Raw genomic sequence first — 19,740 nt, forward strand, 5'->3', positions numbered from 1 at the left:
GGGTAGGAAATTTATGACTGAGATGAGGAGAAATTTTTTCACTGAGGGTGGTGAACCTGTGGAATTCTCGACCACAGAAGGCTATGGAGGCCAAGTCACTGAATGTATTTAAGAAGGAGACAGATAGATTTCGAGACACAAAAGGCATCAAGGGGTAAGGGGAGAGAGCAGGACTATGGTATTGAGATAGAGGATCAGCCATGATCATATTGAATGGTGGAGCAGGCTCGAGGGGCCGAAATGCCTACTCCTGCTCCTATTTTTTTTACATGTTTCTATAGAAAAGATATAGAGGCACTGGAGAGGGTGCGAGGGTATACCTATCAGAAAAGGATGAACAGGCTGGGTCTCTTTTCGCTTGAAAAAAGGTTGAGGGGTGACCTAAAAGAGGTCTTTAAAATTATGAAAGGTTTTGATAGAGTGGATACAGAGAGTGTTTCCACTTGTGGTGAAGAGCATAACTAGAGGCCATCAACATAGGATCGTCACTAACAAATCAAATAGGGAATTCAGACGAAACTTCTTTACCCAAAGGGTGGTGAGAATGTGGAACTCGCTACCACAAGGAGTGGTTGAGGCAAATAATATAGATGCATTTAAGGAGAGGCCAGCTAAGCATATGAGGGAGAAGGGAATAGAGGGTTATGCTGATAGATTTAAATGAGGAAAGACGGGAGGAGGCTCGAGTGGAGCATAAACGCTGGCATGGACTGGTTGGGCCGAATGGCCTGTTTCTGTGCCGTATATCCTATGTAACCCTATGTACTTTACCTCAGTAAAAAGTCACAGCTCTCTAAGACAGTACTGATAATTAAACTGGTTAGAAATCAAGTGGCCCTCCTCTGAACCTTTTCCAGTGCCTCGACATCCCGCACCGTGAGGAGACCAAAACAAGCCACTATTCCACAGGAGACCAAACCAGAGGCTTATACAAGGCAAGGATTGTATTTCTAGTTTTATATTTAAATTGTTCCAGCAATGCAGCCTAGCACACTAGTCACTTAGGAAACAATATATTGCCACTCGGAGAGGCAATATACACTTAATGGCACAGTTTTAAAGATTGTGCAGGGACAGAGAGACCTGGGAGTTGATGTGCATAGGTCCCTGAAGGTGGCAGGACATATTGAGAGAGTGGTTAACAAAGCATATGGGATCTTGGGCTTCATAAATAGCGATATTGAGTACAAAAGTAGAGAAGTTATGCTGAACCTTTATAAAGTGCTGGTTAGGCCACAACTGGAGTATTGCATCCAGTTCTGGTCACCACACTTTAGGAAGGATGTGAAGGCACGCGAGAGGGTGCAGAGGAGGTTTACCAGAATGGTTCCGGGGATGGGGGAATCTTACCTACAAGGACAGGATGGAGAAGCTGGATTTGTTTTCATTAGAGCCAAGGAGGTTGAGGGGTGATTTGATAGAGGTGTACAAGATTATGACGGGTTTGGATAGGCTAGACAGGGAAAGGATGTTCTCACTAGTTGATGGTACAAGGACTAGGGGACACAGATTTAAGGTTTTGGGCAAGAGATACAGGGGGGAACGTGAGGAAAAACTTTTTTACGCAGCGAGTGGTGAGGACCTGGAACTTGCTGCTGACAGAAGTGGTAGAAGCGGAGACACTCAATGTTTTCAAGGGGAGACTGGATAGGCACTTCAGGGAAATAAACTTGCAGGGCTACGGGGATGAGCAGGGGAATGGGACTGGCTGGATTGCTCTACAGAGAACCGGAATGGACTCGATGGGCCGAATGGCCTCTTTCTGTGCCGTTATGACTCTATGACTATGAGTTTTGGGACATTGGCGAGTACAAAAGACAGCTGCAAAGTTTTGTTAGTTAACCAAATCATACTTATAGTTTTCCCTGTTCATAATTGAATCCACGTTTAGAAGTCAAATTAGGTCATAAGCCACTGATGTCATTTCAGAATGATCAATTTTAAAAGTGTTGTGTATGTACCTTTAAGAGAATAACTGGTCTCAGACTGCAATACCGGCAGTGACCACCCCTGTATAAAAGGCGCTAGAGAGCCTCTGTTTTGTTAGATTCGTTTATGCCTTTCACCAGTAAAGTTCTGTTTGTTTCTCTCCTGCTAGTCCGTGTCTCAATCATTCACGGACATAACACTGGCGATGAGGTAGAAAGAACTTACCTGCAACTCAGCAGCAGCTCCGACGACGTTGAAGGTCGGAAGAAAAAAAAAGTCCATTGAAACTTGAGGAACGGGCGTTGACCGTCAATCATCGGGTTCAAGGCTTTGCAGGAGCGACTTTCCAGAGCCAGGCTGGGTTCCTCGGTCCGTGGTTTCCCAGCTAATCGGGCTGGTGGCAGGTAGTGCTCTGATCCTTCCTGGGCTGCAACGGGGCCGGGCAGCGAGTCGGGAAGCGAGTCGGGAAGCAAGGAGAGAGAGAGGGTGGAGCATACAGGGCGCGGCCGGTGTTTCGAAGCTGGGCAGCGTTCGGACCTCAGAAGGAGGAGGGAAGTGTTCCAGAGGGTCCGCTCCACGACGGGAAGATAATAAAAGAAAACGAATTAATATTTAACGCGCAGGAAACCGTGGAAAGCAGCGCTAACAACAGCGGAGAAGAAGGCAAAGCGCGGGAGGCGCCATTTTAGATTTGCAAGATGCCGAAGACTGGCTGTATCACTGCTTTTGATAATACATTAGAGGACTGGACCACGTATGTGGAAAGAGTAGAGGTATATTTCGAGGCAAACGATATAGCGGAGGGGAAAAAGGCATCGGTATTGTTAAACTTAATGGGCGCTAGAACGTACGGCCTATTGCGGGACCTGATTACTCCAGCCAAACCGAAGGCGAAGAGTTTTAACGAAATTGTTGCTGTTCTACAGGAGCACTTAAACCCTGCACCGCTGTTGATAGCAGAAAGATTTAAATTCCACAGGAGAACTCAGCACAAAGATGAGAGCAATGCTGAGTATCTTACGGAACTACGCAAGCTATCAAAGCACTGCCAGTTCGGAGCAGGACTGGCAGATACCCTACGGGACAAATTTGTCTGTGGACTCCTGAGTGAAGGAACACAGAAGAAGTTACTCTCAGAAAAAGAGCTGACGCTAGATAAGGCTTTCAGCGTGGCAGTATCGTATGAAGCAGCAGCCAGGGGAGCTGCAGAAATTCAACAAAAACCACAGGAATACGGCACCCACGAAATGACACGGGGATTTGCAAAATGTTATCGCTGCGGCAGAACTAACCATGACCAGAAGGACTGCTGGTCCAAAGACAAAATATGCAGACAATGCAGGAAGATTGGACATATTGTACGAGTTTGTAGGTCTGGGAAGAAGACCAGCGACAACAAAAAGGCTACTAAGGAACCGTACAAGAAAGTACAAAAGATGACGGACAGTAGTTCCGAAGACCAAATGAGCGATAGTGAATCAGAGAACAGGAGATTAAGCTGTCTCAAACTTCACAATGTAATCGCAAAAGAGGATCACCGAACCATTTGGGTCACCCTCACGATAGCAGGGTCCCAAGTTAAAATGGAATTGGATACAGGATCAGCGCTAACTGTCATGAATCGACGAGACTATGAGCGGCTATTTTCACACATACCCTTGAGAGAGACATCCATCGTCTCGACGACGTATACGGGGCAAAAAGTATACCCCAGAGGAAAAATAAGGGTGCCTGTCGAATACAATGGCAAGAAAATACGGAAATTGTATCTCTACATACTGCCAAATGGTGGACCACCGTTATTGGGACGGGAATGGATCAGGAAGATAAACTTAGATTGGCATTTCATTCATGCAATGACGGTGGACGGTAAAAATGAAGACGTCACTCCCGGACGATTGTTGACAATCTTAGCTAACGCCAAAGAGGTATTTCAACAAGGACTGGGCACGCTTAAAGGTGTAACCGCCTCGTTAAAAATAGAAGAGATTGCAGTTCCCAAGTTTTCAAAGCGAGACCGGTACCATATGCAATTCGTCCAGCCGTCGAGGCAGAGCTGGAGAATCTGGAGAAGGCGGGCGTGTTGTCTAAGGTCGACTGGAGCGAGTGGGCGACACCCATCGATCCTGTCATGAAAAAAACGTTAAGCATTAAGTCCGGAGAGCCAAGGAAGATTCGCATCTGTGGGGATTTCAAGGTGACGGTGAACCCTGTCCTTCACACAGTACAATATCCTCTTCCAAGGATAGAAGACATCTTCGCCTCACTGTCTGGAGGGAAGCGTTTTACAAAAATTGACCTAGCACAAGCATATTTGCAGATGGAGGTTGAAGAGTCCTCTAGGAAGTATCTCACGATAAACACTCACAAAGGTCTTTACCAATATCATCGATTGGTATTCGGAGTAGCATCGGCTCCGGCGATATGGCAAAGAGCGATGGAACAAGTCCTGCAAGGGATTCCGGGGACTCTGTTACTTGGACGACATCCTTGTAACAGGTGAAGATGACAGTGAACACCTTAACAACCTAGAACAGGTGCTCACTAGACTACAGGAACATGGGCTGCGAGCCAACCGCCCCAAGTGCGAATTTTTTAAGAAACAGATATCGTATTGTGGCCACGTGATTGATGAAGAGGGGTTACTTAAGTCCCCTGACAAAATTGAAGCGGTTGTTAAGGCTCCAGCGCCTGAAAATGTGTCGCAACTGAGGTCATTCCTCGGGTTGGTGAATTACTATCATAAGTTTTTGCCGAATTTGTCGACAATTCTGCATCCACTGAACGCCCTGCTATGAATGGGGGTAGCATGGAAATGGAGCGATGATTGTAAATGTGCTTTTCAGAAGAGTAAGGACTTAATCACTTTGAAGGAAGTATTGGCTCACTACAACCCAGCACTGCCAATCAGGCTGGCGTGTGATGCGTCTCCCTACGGCATTGGGGCGGTACTGTCACATAAATTCCTTGATGGTTTGGAGAGGCCGATAGCTTTTGCGTCACGCTTGTTAACTTCTGCCGAGCGTAACTACGCCCAGATTGACAGAGAGGCCCTCAGCCTAGTGTGGGGGGTGAAGAAGTTCAATCACTATCTGCACGGTCAAAAATTTACTCTACTAACCGATCATCAACCTCTTGTCTCCATTTTCAACCCTCAGAAGGGCGTACCGATAATGACAGCACAACGGCTGCAGAGATGGTCCCTTTTCCTAGGGGCACACCAATATGACATCGAGTACAAAGGAACTAAACAGCATGGAAATGCTGATGGATTGTCACGTCTACCGTTGCCGATGGTGGAAGAAGACGACCTTGCAGTCGATCCAATGGAGTTATTCCACTCGACCATAGTCGAATGTCTCCCTGTGACGAATGCAAACATAGAAAAGGAAACGCAGAATGACCTGACACTATCACGGGTCTATGATTTAACGGTGAAGGGATGGCCAGCACATGGCGAACCATTGCTGCCAGCATTTTCGTCGAGAAGAGAACAGCTGTCAGTGTGCAGAGGAACCTTGATGTGTGGATCCAGAGTAGTAATTCCACCTAAGTTGACGGATAGAGTGCTCAATGAGCTTCATGAGGGTCATCTGGGTGGGGTAAAAATGAAGAGCTTAGCCAGAGCGTTTGTGGTGGTGGCCGGGAATCGAAGGAGAAATCGAAGAGATGACCAAGAGCTGTGCAGGATGCCAGAAGGTCCAAAACGCCCCACCACAAGCTCCTCTGCATCCATGGGAGTGGCCCTCATCTCCATGGCAAAGGGCGCACATTGATTTTGCTGGTCCCTTCATGGACTCGATGTTTTTAATTGCGGTGGATGCACAAAGTGGCCAGAGGTAATAAAAATGTCCTCAACCACCACGGAAAAAACTCAGTTTTACGAACCATATTCGCCAGGAATGGGCTGCCTGAACAGATTTGCTCTGACAATGGACCACAGTTTGTGTCTGAAGAGTTCCGGAGGTTCTTAAAGAACAATGGTGTTAAGCATTACACATCTGCCCCATATCATCCAGCCACTAATGGATTGGCCGAGAGGTTTGTCCAAACATTCAAGGCGGCTATCAAGGCAATGTGTAATGAAGATATACCCCTACAACACAAGGTGGACAACTTCTTGTTTGCCTACCGGAATGCGACACATGCGGTTACCAACCAAACTCCAGCCATGATGTTCTTCAATCGAAGACTACGATGCCGCTTGGATTTGGTTAAGCCAAACGTCCGAAGAGATGTGGAGAACAGGCAGTTTCAGAATATGAATGAAAGGCCGACCAGGAGTTTTAAGATAGGTCAACCAGTTTTGGCCCGGGACTACCGCACTGAGAAATGGCAGCCAGGAACGATTTGTACACGACAAGGACCTCTCATGTATACCGTGGACGTTGGGGAGAGCATTGTAAGACGCCATGTTGACCAGATTCTAGAGTCACTGGAAAACGTCAACGCCACACCACGATCTGATACACCTGGTAATGAAATCGACGTTCCAATTGCAGCTACCGCAGAACCGGTAATATTGGAAGCAGATGAACCAAACGACGACATTGATTTCGACTCAACATTGCCAGAAGAACCTGATACTCCAAAGAGGCGTTATCCAGACAGAATCAGGAAGCCTCCTCAAAGACTGAACTTATAATTGCTTAAACTTAACCAATGTATCTAGCAACAGTAACTGTGATTGTAATTCGTTATCATTAGTGTTAAATGAATGTTATGTACTGTTTATCTAAAAGGGGAGGAATTGTTGTGTATGCACCTTTAAGAGAATAACTGGTCTCAGACTGCAGTACCGGCAGTGACCACCCCTGTATAAAAGGCGCTAGAGAGCCTCTGTTTTGTTATATTCGTTTATGCCTTTCACCAGTAAAGTTCTGTTTGTTTCTCTCCTGCTAGTCCGTGTCTCAATCATTCACGGACTTAACAAAAAGCACCCTACTTTGACGTATCACATTGCTGAGTATTAAATATTACTTTTGGTCAGTGTATTTCATTAGTGTAATAATCATGCACATACTTTGGTAAAACAATAAATTTGGTAAAAAGAAAACAACCATTTTTCTCAACTCGAAATTCCTTTCCGCTCAGAATATGGTGCAGAAGTGTCTTCAAATCAAAGGGTCTCATAGACATTAAATATTCCGTTGCTTCTTCACCTAAAAAAAGTCAAAATTGATGGGAATGAATATCAAGATGAGATTATTGCAATTAGAAAATCAAACAGAATGTTATGATTATGTCACAAATATATTACAGCATAAGCCTCTAGAGGTTATGCGGAGGCTTTACAATGCACTGGTCATACCACACTTGAAGTACCGTATTTGATTCTGGTTACATCACAAAAACCATATACATGCATTAGACAGGATGCAAAAAGGCTAACGATCGATCTTGAGTATAGAAAAAGTACAAGCTGAGAGAAAAGACTCAAAAAGCTTAAACTCTACATCTAGAAAGAGATGGCAAAAGAATAAGAGATTCTGCGATAGTTGACACAACATATGAAGGATGGTCAACCTAAGACTAACCCACAAACATAGAATGATTTTTAGATACGTCATTCTGTTTGGGCTTTTTAAAAATGATCGGAGTTGCCCTTAGCAGTCTAAGTTTAGGTAAAATGCATTGTAAAAAAGACAACTGAAGATTTTTTTACAAAAATAAAGTCACATTTAAGAGGAAAAGTTCAACAAAAACAGAAGAAATGGGGAAAGTAACAATTCTGCCAGCAATTTGTGCTGAAAATATAGGCAGTTACAGCATACAAGGTGAAGCTGGATCTCACTGAAACTTATAAAATTCTGACAGGACTGGACAGACTAAATGCAGGAAGGATGTTCCCGATGGTCGGGGAGTCCAGAACCAGGAGTCACAGTCTAAGGATAAGGGGTAGGCCATTTAGGACAGAGATGAGGAGGAATTTCTTCACGCAGAGAGTGGTGAACCTGTGGAATTCTCTACCACAGAAGGCAGTAGACGCCAATTCATTAAATATATTCAAGAAAGGAGTTGGATATATTTCTTAAGGCTAAAGGGATCAAGGGATATGGGGAGAAAGCAGGGCCAGGGTACTGAATTTGGATGATCAGCCATGATCTCATTGAATGGCGGAGCAGGCTCGAGGGGCCGAATGGCCTACTGCTGCTCCTATCTTCTATGTTTTGGAGCCATGGGGAAAAAAGTAGACACATCTGACCTTAAGCACAGGAAAAGAAATTGCAAAAACATTACAAATATGAAAAAAAACTCAGTTAAAAATGACTGCGGAAGAAAAATCACATGACTGTAAACTACCAGCTGACACAAGGTTAATGATGGGATCTGGTTCCCAGGGTGACACATATTCATGAAAAGGGGGGACAACGCATCCAAGGGAGGGGAAGCCAAAGTATGTTCTTCCTGCTCCTCCTAGCCCCGCAAAGGAAAGAAAAATACTTGCCTATTTTGGCCTCTAGAAGTGGCTTCCCTGCTCAAGCCAGAGTTACAACTGCAGTTGGGTCCCAGTGACATAATCTGGACATAACCTGCATATGTAAAGAAGGACCCCACCTGGTCTGGTTGGGTGTCCTTGCTGCCTGCTCAGGAGAGCTAACGTTTCATGTTCTGATGAAAGGTCATAACCTGAAACGTTAACTCTGCTTCTCTCTCCACAGATGCTACCTGACTTGCTAAGCTTTCCCAGCATTTTATGTTGTATCGCTCAACTGTTGTTTGAGAGGAGGTCAACTGGGCAGGCTGTGCGCGGCCGTGTTAGAGTTATCTTGCTTTTCTAGGTGACCCTCCACATTAACAGGTAGATGTCATTGTCATGGCTGCATTGGAGCAGCCTGGTTTGGGGAACGGCAAGCTCTTATGCACGAGTTTTCTGCACCTTACCTGGGATATTTGCTGTGTCCAGTTGCACGTGGAGTGAACCAGTGGAAATACTCTCACTATTTTAAAAAAGGGGAGAGGGATAAACCCAGTAATTATAGGCCAGTCAGCCTAACATCGGTGGTGAGGAAACTTTTAGAGCCAATAATCCGGGTCAAAATTAATTGGCATTTGGAAAGGTATGAGCTAATAATTAAAAGTCAGCATGGATGTGTGAAAGGCAAATCGTATTTGACTAACTTGATCAAGTTCTTTGATGAAGTAACGGAGAGCATTGATGAGGATAATGCGGTTGATGTGTATATGAACTTTCAAAAGGCATTTGATAAAATACAACATATTAGACTTGTTAACAAAAGTAAAGCCTATGGGATTAAAGGGCTGCATGGATACAAAATTGGCTAAGTGACAGAAAGCAGAGAGTAGTGGTGAACAGTTGTTTTTCACACCAGTGGGGAATGTGAAGTGGTGTCCCCCAGGGGTTGGTGTTGGGAACACTGCTCTTTTTGATATAGCTTAATGATGTGGACTTGGTATAAAAGGCATAATTTGCCAGTGACACGAAACTCAGAAATATAGTAAACAGCAATAGTCTTCAGGAGGACAGCTGGACAGACTGGTGAAATAGGCAGACTCATAGCAGGTAAAATTTAACACAGAAGTCTGAAGTGATTAGTTTTGGTAGGAAGAATGAGGAGAAGCAATATAAACTAAATGGTCCAATTTGAACGGTGCAGGAAAGAAAGAACTGGGCGTGTACGTACACAAGTCTTTGAAGGTAGCAGGACAAGTAGAGAAGGCTGTTAAAGGCTTACAGGATCCTTGGCTTTTTAAATTCAAGATTGCTAAAAACCTGCCAGTGCCACCGTGGGCAACGAGTTAACGGCCACCGAAAATAATGGCGCTGGCACGACCGGGATATTGGCGCTCGTTGCAAATTAACATTAGCCCAGCATTAAGTTTAACGTGCAAGGCTGTTTTTGTAGTGGTAGTCCCAGCAGGAGGCCCAATGTTGCGTGACCATAGCATCATTACAGCAAGAACAGCCTTCTCTTAAAGCAAGGCTGTCATTTTAGAGAGCAGCACGGTCCCTTGAAGGGGAACTGCCTTCTAAAATGAATAAAATAAAAATCATTTAAAAAGGCAGTTTTCAGCCCTTACAGTTCAACTGCCTTCTGAAAAAAAATTTACATGAAAAAGAATTGCCAAATGGGAGTCTTCAGCACTTAAACCTGAATTGCTTTCCGCACCAAAAAAAACTAGGAATAGTGCTTTAGCACCAACACAAATGGCTCAACAAGCCAGGGAAGGGGCACCAAGGGACTCGCATGCAGCACTCCAGCTTTGTGCAGGGGGTCAACGCTGCAAGAAAGGTCCTCTACCCACAGGGGCCAGGAGGCCCTCCAGAAAGGATGTGGGACCAGATCACCAAGACTGTCACTGTGACACCCCCACAACCTGGCTCCAGTGCCCAAAGAAGTTTCATGACCTCAGACCAGTGGGCAAGGTCAGTAAATGCATCTTCAAAAGCGGTCTACTACCAACTGCACCACTAGCCTCACATACTTCTCAATGCATGACTTCCCCGCCCCCCTCCCCACCAATCACTCACCTACCAACACGAGGCACATCTCCCATTCCTAGCTTCATCTCATCCCCTTGGAGGAGATGGTGCTGGCCGTTCTTGGTAGGGGCATGGCTGAGCCCTTGGCCAGTGAAAGGGCAGAAAGGATACAAGATGCTCCTCATACGTTATACTCCTTCTTGCTTTCCCGCCCTCCCCTCAACACAACTCCAACCTTGTGCCTTCCTCATTTCCAAAAAAATGCAGCCTGCCCAACCAGTGGTTGCCCAAGAAGGAGAGGAGAGTGAAGAAGAAACACGGTCACTTGATTTCACACTCCCAGCCACCAGTTCCTCAAGGTCGACCAGCAAGTCCATTTGCAGTGTTCCCCACTGAAAGTCAGCAGCCTTCCACCAGCCATGCTAGAGCCACTGAGGTAGCACTGTGTGACATCAGTAGGATAGGCAAAGGCACACACAAGACAGTCACTAAGGGAATGCATAAGGGTGATAAGTTGATTTCTTGAGGTCATATTGGATGGATAGATGTATAAAGTTGGATTAGAAAGTTTGCTTTGTGGTGGCTTTTATTTCACTGTTGTGGCCAAGAGGACGCTGTAATGGTCAGTAACAGAGGGAAGGTAAGGCGTGGGACAAATGATTAAAGGGAAATTGGGATTGTAGTCTCTGGTACCACAGGCGGATCATTCCATCCCAGATATCCCAGCCAAAAAGGGGCTGTCTGGAATGCATCCTTCCTGCTTATAAGAACATAAGAACTAGGAGCACGAGTAGGCCATTTGGCCCTTCGAACCTGCTCCGCCATTCAATAAGATCATGGCTGATCTTCTACCTCATCTCCACTTTCCTGAACTATCCCCATATCCCTTGATTCCCTTAATATTCAAAAATCTATCGATCTCTGTCTTGAATATACTCAACGACGGAGCCTCCACAGCCTTCTGGGGTAGAGAATTCCAAAGATTCACCACCCTCAGTGAAGCAATTTCTCCTCAACTCAGTCCTAAATGGCCGACCCGTTATTCTGAGACTGTTACCCCTGGTTCTAGACTCCCCAGCCAAGGGAAACATCCTCTCTGCATCTACCCTGTCAAGCCCTGTAAGAATGTTGTATGTTTCAATGAGATACCTCTCATTCTTCTAAACTCTAGAGAATATAGGCCTAGTCTACTCAATCTCTCCTCATATGACAATCCCTCCATCCCAGGAACCAGTCTGGTGAACCTTCATTGCACTCCCTCTATGGCAAGTATATCCTTCCTTAGGTAAGGAGACCAAAACTGTACACAATACTCCAGGTGTGGTCTCACCAGGGCCCTATATAATTGCAGTAAGACGTCTTTACTCTTATACTCAAATCCTCTTGTAATAAAGGCCAATATACCATTTGCTTTCCTAATTGCTTGCTGTACCTGCATGTTACCTTTCAGTGATTAGTGTACAAGGACACCCAGGTCCCTCTGAACAGCAACATTTCCCAATCTCTCACCATTTAAAAAACTCTGCTTTTCTATTTTTCCTACTAAAGTGGATAACTTCACATTTCTCCACATTATATTCCATTTGTCATGTTCTTGCCCACTCACTAAGCCTGCCTATATCCCCTTGAAGCCTCCTCACAACTTACATTCCCACCCAGCTTTGTATTATCAGCAAATGTGATATATTACATTTGGTCCCCTCATCCAAATCATTGATGTAGATTGTGAATAGCTGAGGCCCAAGCACTGTTCCTTGCGGTACCCCACCAGTTACAGCCTGCCAACCCGAAAATGACCCATTTATTCCTACTCTGTTTTCTGTCTATTAATCAATCCTCAATCCATGCTAGTATATTACCCCAATCTTACGAGCCCTAATTTTGTTTAATAACCTCTTGTGTGGCACCTTATCGAATGCCTTCTGACAATCCAAATGCACCACATCCATTGGATCCCCCTTATCTATTCTGCTAGTTACAACCTCAAAAAACTCCTCTTACAGATCTGTCAAACACAATTTCCCTTTCATAAATCTGTGTTGACTCTGCCCAATTGTATTATTATTTTCTAAGTGCCCTGTTCCCACGTCCTTAATAATAGATTCTAGCATTTTCCCTACTACTGATGTCAGGCTACTTGGTCTGTAGTTCCCGGTTTTCCCTCTCCCTCCTTTCTTAAATAGGTGTGGGGTTACATTTGCTACCTCCCAATCCGCAGGAACCGTTCTAGAATCTATAGAATTTTGGAAAATGATAGCCAATGCATCCACTATCTCTATAGCCAACTCTTTTAAAGCCCTAGGATGCAGGCCATCAGGTCCAGAGGATTTATCGGCTTTCAGTCCCATTAATTTCTCCAGTACTATTTTTTTACTAATACTAATATCTTTCAGTTCCTCAATCTCGCTCGACCCTTGGTTGTCCAATATTTCCAGGAAGTTTTTTGCGTCGTCTTCCGTGAAGACAGACACAAAATATTTGTTTAATTTCTCTGCCATTTTCTTATTCCCCATTGTAATTTCTCCTGTCTCAGCCTGTAAGGGATCCACATTTACTTTTGCTAATCTTTTCCTTTTTACATACCTATAGAAGCTTTTACAGTCGGTTTTATGTCTTTTGCTAGTTTACTCTCATTCTATTTTCCCTTTCTTCATCAATTTCTTGGTCCTCCTTTGCTGAATTCTAAAATTCTCCCAATCCTCAGGCTTAACACTCTTTCTGGCAGTATTATAAGCCTCTTCCTTTGATCTAATACTATCTTTAGCATCACTTGTTAGCCACGGTTGGACCACTTTTCCTGTGGGTTTTTGTGCCTTAAAGGAATGTATATTTGTTGTAAATTATGTATTAATTCCTTAAATGCTAGCCATTGCTCGTCCACTGTCATACCTTTTAATGTAGGTTCCCAATCTACCTTAGCCAACTCGCCCTTCATTGCTTTGTTTAGATTTAAGACCCTAGTTTCGGATTTAACTAAGTCACTTTCAAACTCAATATAAAACTCTATCATATTATGGTCACTCTTCCCTAAAGGCCCCTTTACTACAAGGTTATTAATTAACCCTTTCTCGTTGCACAATACTAGATCTAAAATAGCCTGTTCCCTAGTTGGTTCCTCAACATACTGATCTAGAAAACTATCTTGCATACATCCCATCAATTTGTCCTTCACACTATTACTGCAAATTTGGTTTCCCCGGTCTATATGTAGTTTAAAGTCCCCCATGATTACTGTATTACCCTTGTTACATGCACCTCCAATTTCCTGATTTATACTCTGCCCTACATTACAGCTACTGTTTGGGGGCCTATAAACAACTCCCACCAATGTTTCCTGTCCCTTGCTGTTTCTTAGCTCCACTCAAAACAGATTCTGCTTCTTGATTTTCGGAGCGACGATCCTTTCTCTCTACTGTCTTTATCCCATCCTTTATTATCAGAGCTACCCCTCCTCCTTTTCCATTTTGCCTATCCCTTCTAAAAGTTATGTGTCCTGGAATATTTAGTTCCCAACCTTGGCCACTTTGCAACCACAGCTCTGTTATGGCTATTAGATCAAACCTGTTAATTTCTATCTGCGCTATTAATTCATCTATTTTGTTGCTTCTTCCTCCCCTGCGCCTTCCTCACTCTGCAAGCAGATGCTGTAAATCTGAAATAAAAGCATAAAATGCTGGAAATACTCAGCAGCTCAGGCAGCATCTCAACCTGAGACGTGAACTCTGTTTCTCTCTCCACGGATGCTGTCTGACCTGCTGAATATTTACAGCGTTTTCTGTCTTCAGTGGCCTTCCTTTACCATCCGAGGCCTTGCAAGCGTCCAGCAGCACTCCCTGAACACTTCAAAAAACTTTTAAAGCTTCAGCTGCGGCTCAGTGAGTAGCACACTACACACTGAGTCAGAAGGTTGTGGGTTCAAGGCCTACTCCGGGGACTTGAGCACATAAATCTAGGCTGACACCCCAGTGCAATGCTGAGGAAGTGCTGCACTGTTGGAGGTGCCGTCTTTTGGATGAGACGTTAGACCAAGGCTCCGTCTGCTCTCTCAGGTGGACGTAAAAGATCTCATGGCACTATTTTGAAGAAGAGCAGGGGAGTTATCACCGGTGTCCTGGCCAATATTTATCCGTCAATCAACATAACAAAAACAGATTATCTGGTCATTATCACATTGCTGTTTGTGGGAGCAAATTGGCTGCCGCGTTTCCCACATTACACCAGTGACTACATTCCAAAAGTACTTCATTGGCTGTGAAGTGCTTTGAGACGTCCGGTGGTCATAAAAGGCGCTATATAAACACAAGTCTTTCTTTCTTTCTATTGCACCAAGTCACTACTTCAAGAAAATATAAAAAATTCAGTCCAAAAGCTTAAATACAAACTTACCTGAAAGATGTGCGTGACCCTTTAAGAAGTGCTGACAGCGTCTCTGTCAGTCTGCTGCAAGCTCGCTTTTCAGAGCGAGCTTAGGACCCAGTGCTGAACTCAGCACAAAGATTCAAGATCGCAGAGCGTGATGTTAAGTCGATGTGCAGTCATCCTATCTTAATTTACATTTCCAGGGCCAGTGCTGCTATTGGCAGTGTTAAGGCCCTCACCAAAATTTTTTTCCAGGATTGCAGCAGTAACTCATGGCAGTAAGTAGCCCAATTTCTGGGCCATACATTACAAAAGCAAGGAAGTTATGCTAAAAATTTATTAAACACTGGTTAGGGCCCAGCTGAGTATTGCGGCCAATACTCACCACACTTGAGGAAGGATGTCAAGGCCTTCGAGCGGGTGCATAGGAAATTTACTAGAATGGTACCAGGGATTATTTCATCAAATAACTCAATCAGGTTAGTCAGACACGAATTGCCTTTAACAAATCCGTGCTGTCTTCCCCTTATTAATCCATGCTTCTCCAAGTGAGAATTAATTTTGTCCTTGGCAATGGTCTCTAGTAGTTTTTTCCACTACTGACGTTAGACTGATTGGCATGTCGTTGCCATGTTTATCCGTCTCCTTTTTTGAGTAACATTTGTAATCCTCCAATCCTCTGGCACCACTCCAATATTCAAGGAGGATTAAAGATTGTGGTCAGACATTAAGCTATCTTCATCCTAGCTTCCCTCAGCAACCTAGGATGCATCCCATCCGATTGGCTGACTTGTGACTAAACAGCGGATGCTGTGTGCTATAGACAGAGCTAAGTAATCCCACAGCCAACGGATCAGATCAAAGATCTGCAGTCCTGCCACACCCAGCAGTGAATCGTGGTGGATAATTAAACAACTAACAGGAGGAGGAAGCTGCATGAACACGCCCATCCTCAACAATGGCGGAGCCCAGCACGTGAGTGCAAAAGACAAGGCTGAAGCATTTGCATCCATCTTCAGCCAGAAGTGTCGAGTGGATGCTCCATCTCAGCATCCTTCTGAGGTCCATACCATCACAGATGCCAGTCTTCAGCCAATTTAATTCACTCCACATGCTATCAAGAAACAGCGGAGCACACTGGATACAGCAAAGGCTATGGACTCCAACAACATCCCGGCTGTAGTGCTGAAGACCTCTGTTCCAGAACTAGCCATACCTCTAGCCAAGCTGTTCCGGTACAACTACTGGCATCTACCAGACAAAGTGGAAAATTGCCCCGCTATGTCCTGTCCACAGAAAGCAAGACCAATCCAATCTGGCCAATTACCACTCCATCAGCCTACTCATGGAAGGTGCCATCGACCATGCTATTAAGTGGCACTTACTCACCAATAACCTGCTCACAGATGCTCAATTTGGGTTCTGCCAGGACCGCTTGGCTCCAAGCCCCATTACAGCCTTGGTCCAAACATGAACAAAGGAGCTGAATTCCAGAGGTGAGGTGTGGCCCCAAGCAGCCAGAGTAAAACTAAAGTCAATGGGAATCAGGATGGAAAACTCTGGCTGGAGTCATACGTAGCACAAGGAAGATGGCTGTGGTTGTTGGAGGCCGATCCTCTCAGCCCCAGTACATCACTGCAGGAGTTTCTTACAGTAGTGTCCAAGGCCCAACCATCTTTAGCTGCTTCATCACTGACCTTCTCTCCATCATAAGGTCAGAAGTGGGGATATTTGCTGATGACTGCACAGTGTTCAGTGCCATTCACAACTCCTCAGATAAGGAAGTAGTCTGTGCCCACACACAAGACCGGAACAACATCCAGGCTTGGGTTGATAAGTGGCAAGTAACCTTCGTGCCACCATCTCCAACAAGAGAGTCTAAGCACCTCCTATTGAATGTCAATGGCATTAACATCGTCAAATCCCCCACAGTCAACATCCTGAGAGTTACCAATGACCAGAAACTTAACTGGACCAGGAACATAAATACTGTGGGCCCAAGAGCAGGTCAGAGGCTGGGTATCCTGTGGCAAGTGACGCACCTCCTGACTCATCAAAGCTTTTCCACCACCTACAAGGCACAAGTCAGGAGTATGATGGAATACTCTACATTTGCCTGGATGGGTGCTGTTCTAACACTCAAGAACTCGACACCATCCAGGACAAAGCAGCCCGTTTCATCAGCACCCTATCCACCACCTTAAACATTCACTCTCTCCACCACTGCTGCACAATGGCTGTAGTGTGTACCATTATAGATGCACTGCTGCAACTTGCCAAGGCTTCTTTGACAGCACCTCCCAAACCCACGAGCTCTGCAGGACAAGAGCAGCAGGCACATAGGAACACCACCCACCTCCAAATTCCCTCCAAGTCACACAACATCCTGACTTGGGCATACATCGCCGTTCCTTCATCGTTGCTGGGTCAAAATCCTGGAACTCCCTACCCAACAGCACTGTTGGAGCACTTTCACCATACAGATTGCAGCGGTTCAAGAAGGCAGCTCACTACCACTTTCTCAAGGGCAACTAGCGATGGGTAATAAATGCTGGCCTTGCCTGCATCCCGAGAATGAATCGTGCTGAAGACTTGTGCTCCAGAACTAGCCACGCCTCTAGCCAAGCTGTTCCTGTACAGCTACAACACTGGCATCTATCCAACAATGTGGAAAACTGCCCAGGTATGGCCTGTCCACAAAGAGGACAGATCCAATCTGGCCAATTACCGCCCCATCAGTCTCCTCTCAATCATCAGCAAAGTGATGGAAGGTGTCATCGACAGTGCTATCAAGCAGCACTTACTAACCAATAACCTGCTTTCTGATGTCCAGTTTGGGTTCCACCAACACCACTCAGCTCCCGACCTCATTAGAGCCTTGGTCCAAACATGGACAAAGGCGCTGAATTCCAGAGGTGAGGTGAGAGTGACTGCCTTTGACATCAAGGCAGCATTTGGCCGAGTGTGGCATGAAGGAGCCCTAGTAAAACTGAAGTCAATCGGAATCGGGGGGAAAACTCTCCACTGGCTGAAGTCATACCTAGCACAAAGGAAGATGGTTGTGGTGGTTGGAGGTGAATCATCACAGCCCCAGGACATCACTGCAGGAGTTCCTCAGGGCAGTGTCCTAAGCCCAACCATCTTCAGCTGCTTCATCAAAGACCTTCCCCTCCAGCATAAGGTCAGAAGTGAGGATGTTCGCTGATGACTGCACAGTGCCATTCACAACTCCTCAGATAATGAAGCAGTCCATGCCCGCATGCAACAAGACCTGGACGATGTTCAGGCTTGGGCTGATAAGTGGCAGCTAACATTCGCGCCACAGAAGTGCCAGGCAATGACTATCTCCAACATGAGAGTCTAACCACCACTCCTTCACATTCAACAGCATTACCATCGCCGAATCCCCCCACCATCAACATCCTGGGGGGGGGTCACCATTGACCAGAAACTTAACTAGACCAGCCATATAAATACTGTGGCAACAAGAGCAGGTCAGAGGCTAGGTATTCTGCTGCGAGTGTCTCACCTCCCAACTCCCCAAAGCCTTTCCACCATCTACAAGGCACAAGTAAGGAGTGTGATGGAATACTGTCCACTTGCCTGGATGAGTGCAGCTCCAACAACACTCAAGAAGCGCGACACCATCCAGGACAAAGCAGCCCGTTTGATTGGCACCCCATCTACCACCTTAAATATTCACTCCCTCCTCCACCGGCGTACCGTGGCTGCAGTGTGTACCATCTACAAGATGCACTGCAGCAACTCGCCAAGGCTTCTTCGCAGCACCTCCCAAACCCGCGACCTCTTCCACCTAGAAGGACAAGGGTAGTAGGCGCATGGGAACACCACCGCCTCCAAGTTCCCTTCCAAGTCACACACCATCCTGACTTAGAGGTATATCGCCGATCCTTCATCGTCGCTGGGTCAAAATCCTGGAACTCCCTACCTAACAGCACTGTGGGAGTACCTTCACCACAAGGACTGCAGCGGTTCAAGGCGGCGGCTCAGCACCACCTTCTCAAGGGCAATTAAGGATGGGCAATAAATGATGGCCTTGCCAGCGACGCCCACATCCCATAAAATATTTTTTTTTTTTTTTTTGAATGAGAGTATATTCTGTATTGGTCCTACCAACATGTATGAAATTACATTTGTGTGTTATTTGCCAGATTCAACTATTCCAATGTTCTCCTGGCCAGCCTCCCATCTTCCACCCTCAATGAACTTTAGCTCATCCAAAACTCTGTTGCACGTATACTAACTCACAGCAAATCCCGTTCACCCATCACCCCTGTGCAAGTTGAACTACATTAGCTCATCGTCCACCAACACCTTGATTTTAAAATTCTCATCCTCATGTTGAAATCCCTCCATGGCCTCACCCCTTCCGATCTGAACTCCAAAGTGTGAGCGCTGTGCGTTCTCTGAACTCAGTGGAGTGAACTATGGATCTTGATATTGATATAGAATTTGACATTGCCGTGAGGTGGCCCCAAGGCTCAGACGCCTAGAAATTCGGTTGTTAGCGCCGGCGATTAGCGCCCAATGAGTCCGAAATGTGGGGCGTTACCCAATGTTCGGGCGGGCGCAATGAAAATAGCGACACCTCCCATACTGACTATACATTTAACGCCTGCGCTAACTGTTAGCGCGTGCCCGCGTGCGCAGGCAGATCATGACGTCATTTCAGTGTGCAACGCCTTTTAGGCGCCCGACCGGATATTCGGTGGCGCCCGGAACCTTTCCGCCTAGCGCTATTAGTGACAGTTCGATGGAACGTTACCAGGCCCTTCTCGGAGTCGGGGGGGGGGGCGCTATTTAAAGGGGACAGCTCTAGTATAAAAGCTGCAGCCACTTGGCCTGTTCATTGCGATCGTTGCTGGAGAGAGTTGGTGAGCTACTGTGGAGCAGATTTTTTTGGATTTAGCCTTAGAATACTTGGGACCTTCAGACCTGTCCGGAGCAGTTGGAGCGCTACACCTAACAGCGTTTTGCCCGACTGG

The 19,740-nt window shown here is 45.7% G+C and overlaps 1 protein-coding gene across 6 annotated transcripts in view; it reads right to left on the minus strand.

The window, feature by feature from the left end:
• phka1a (phosphorylase kinase, alpha 1a (muscle)) overlaps positions 1 to 19,740 on the minus strand; it is a 199,625-nt gene that overhangs the window by 31,287 nt on the left and 148,598 nt on the right. For all 6 annotated transcript variants that reach the window (XM_085996211.1, XM_085996205.1, XM_085996221.1 and 3 more), the window contains one exon: positions 6,990 to 7,091. In XM_085996211.1, the coding sequence (XP_085852337.1) occupies positions 6,990 to 7,091 (102 nt within the window). The remainder of the gene's footprint in view (positions 1 to 6,989; positions 7,092 to 19,740) is intronic.

Source organism: Somniosus microcephalus, chromosome 1 (genome assembly GCF_052327205.1).
Source record: "Somniosus microcephalus isolate GS21.2 chromosome 1, FLI_Smic_1.0, whole genome shotgun sequence".
Classification (NCBI taxonomy): domain Eukaryota; kingdom Metazoa; phylum Chordata; class Chondrichthyes; order Squaliformes; family Somniosidae; genus Somniosus; species Somniosus microcephalus.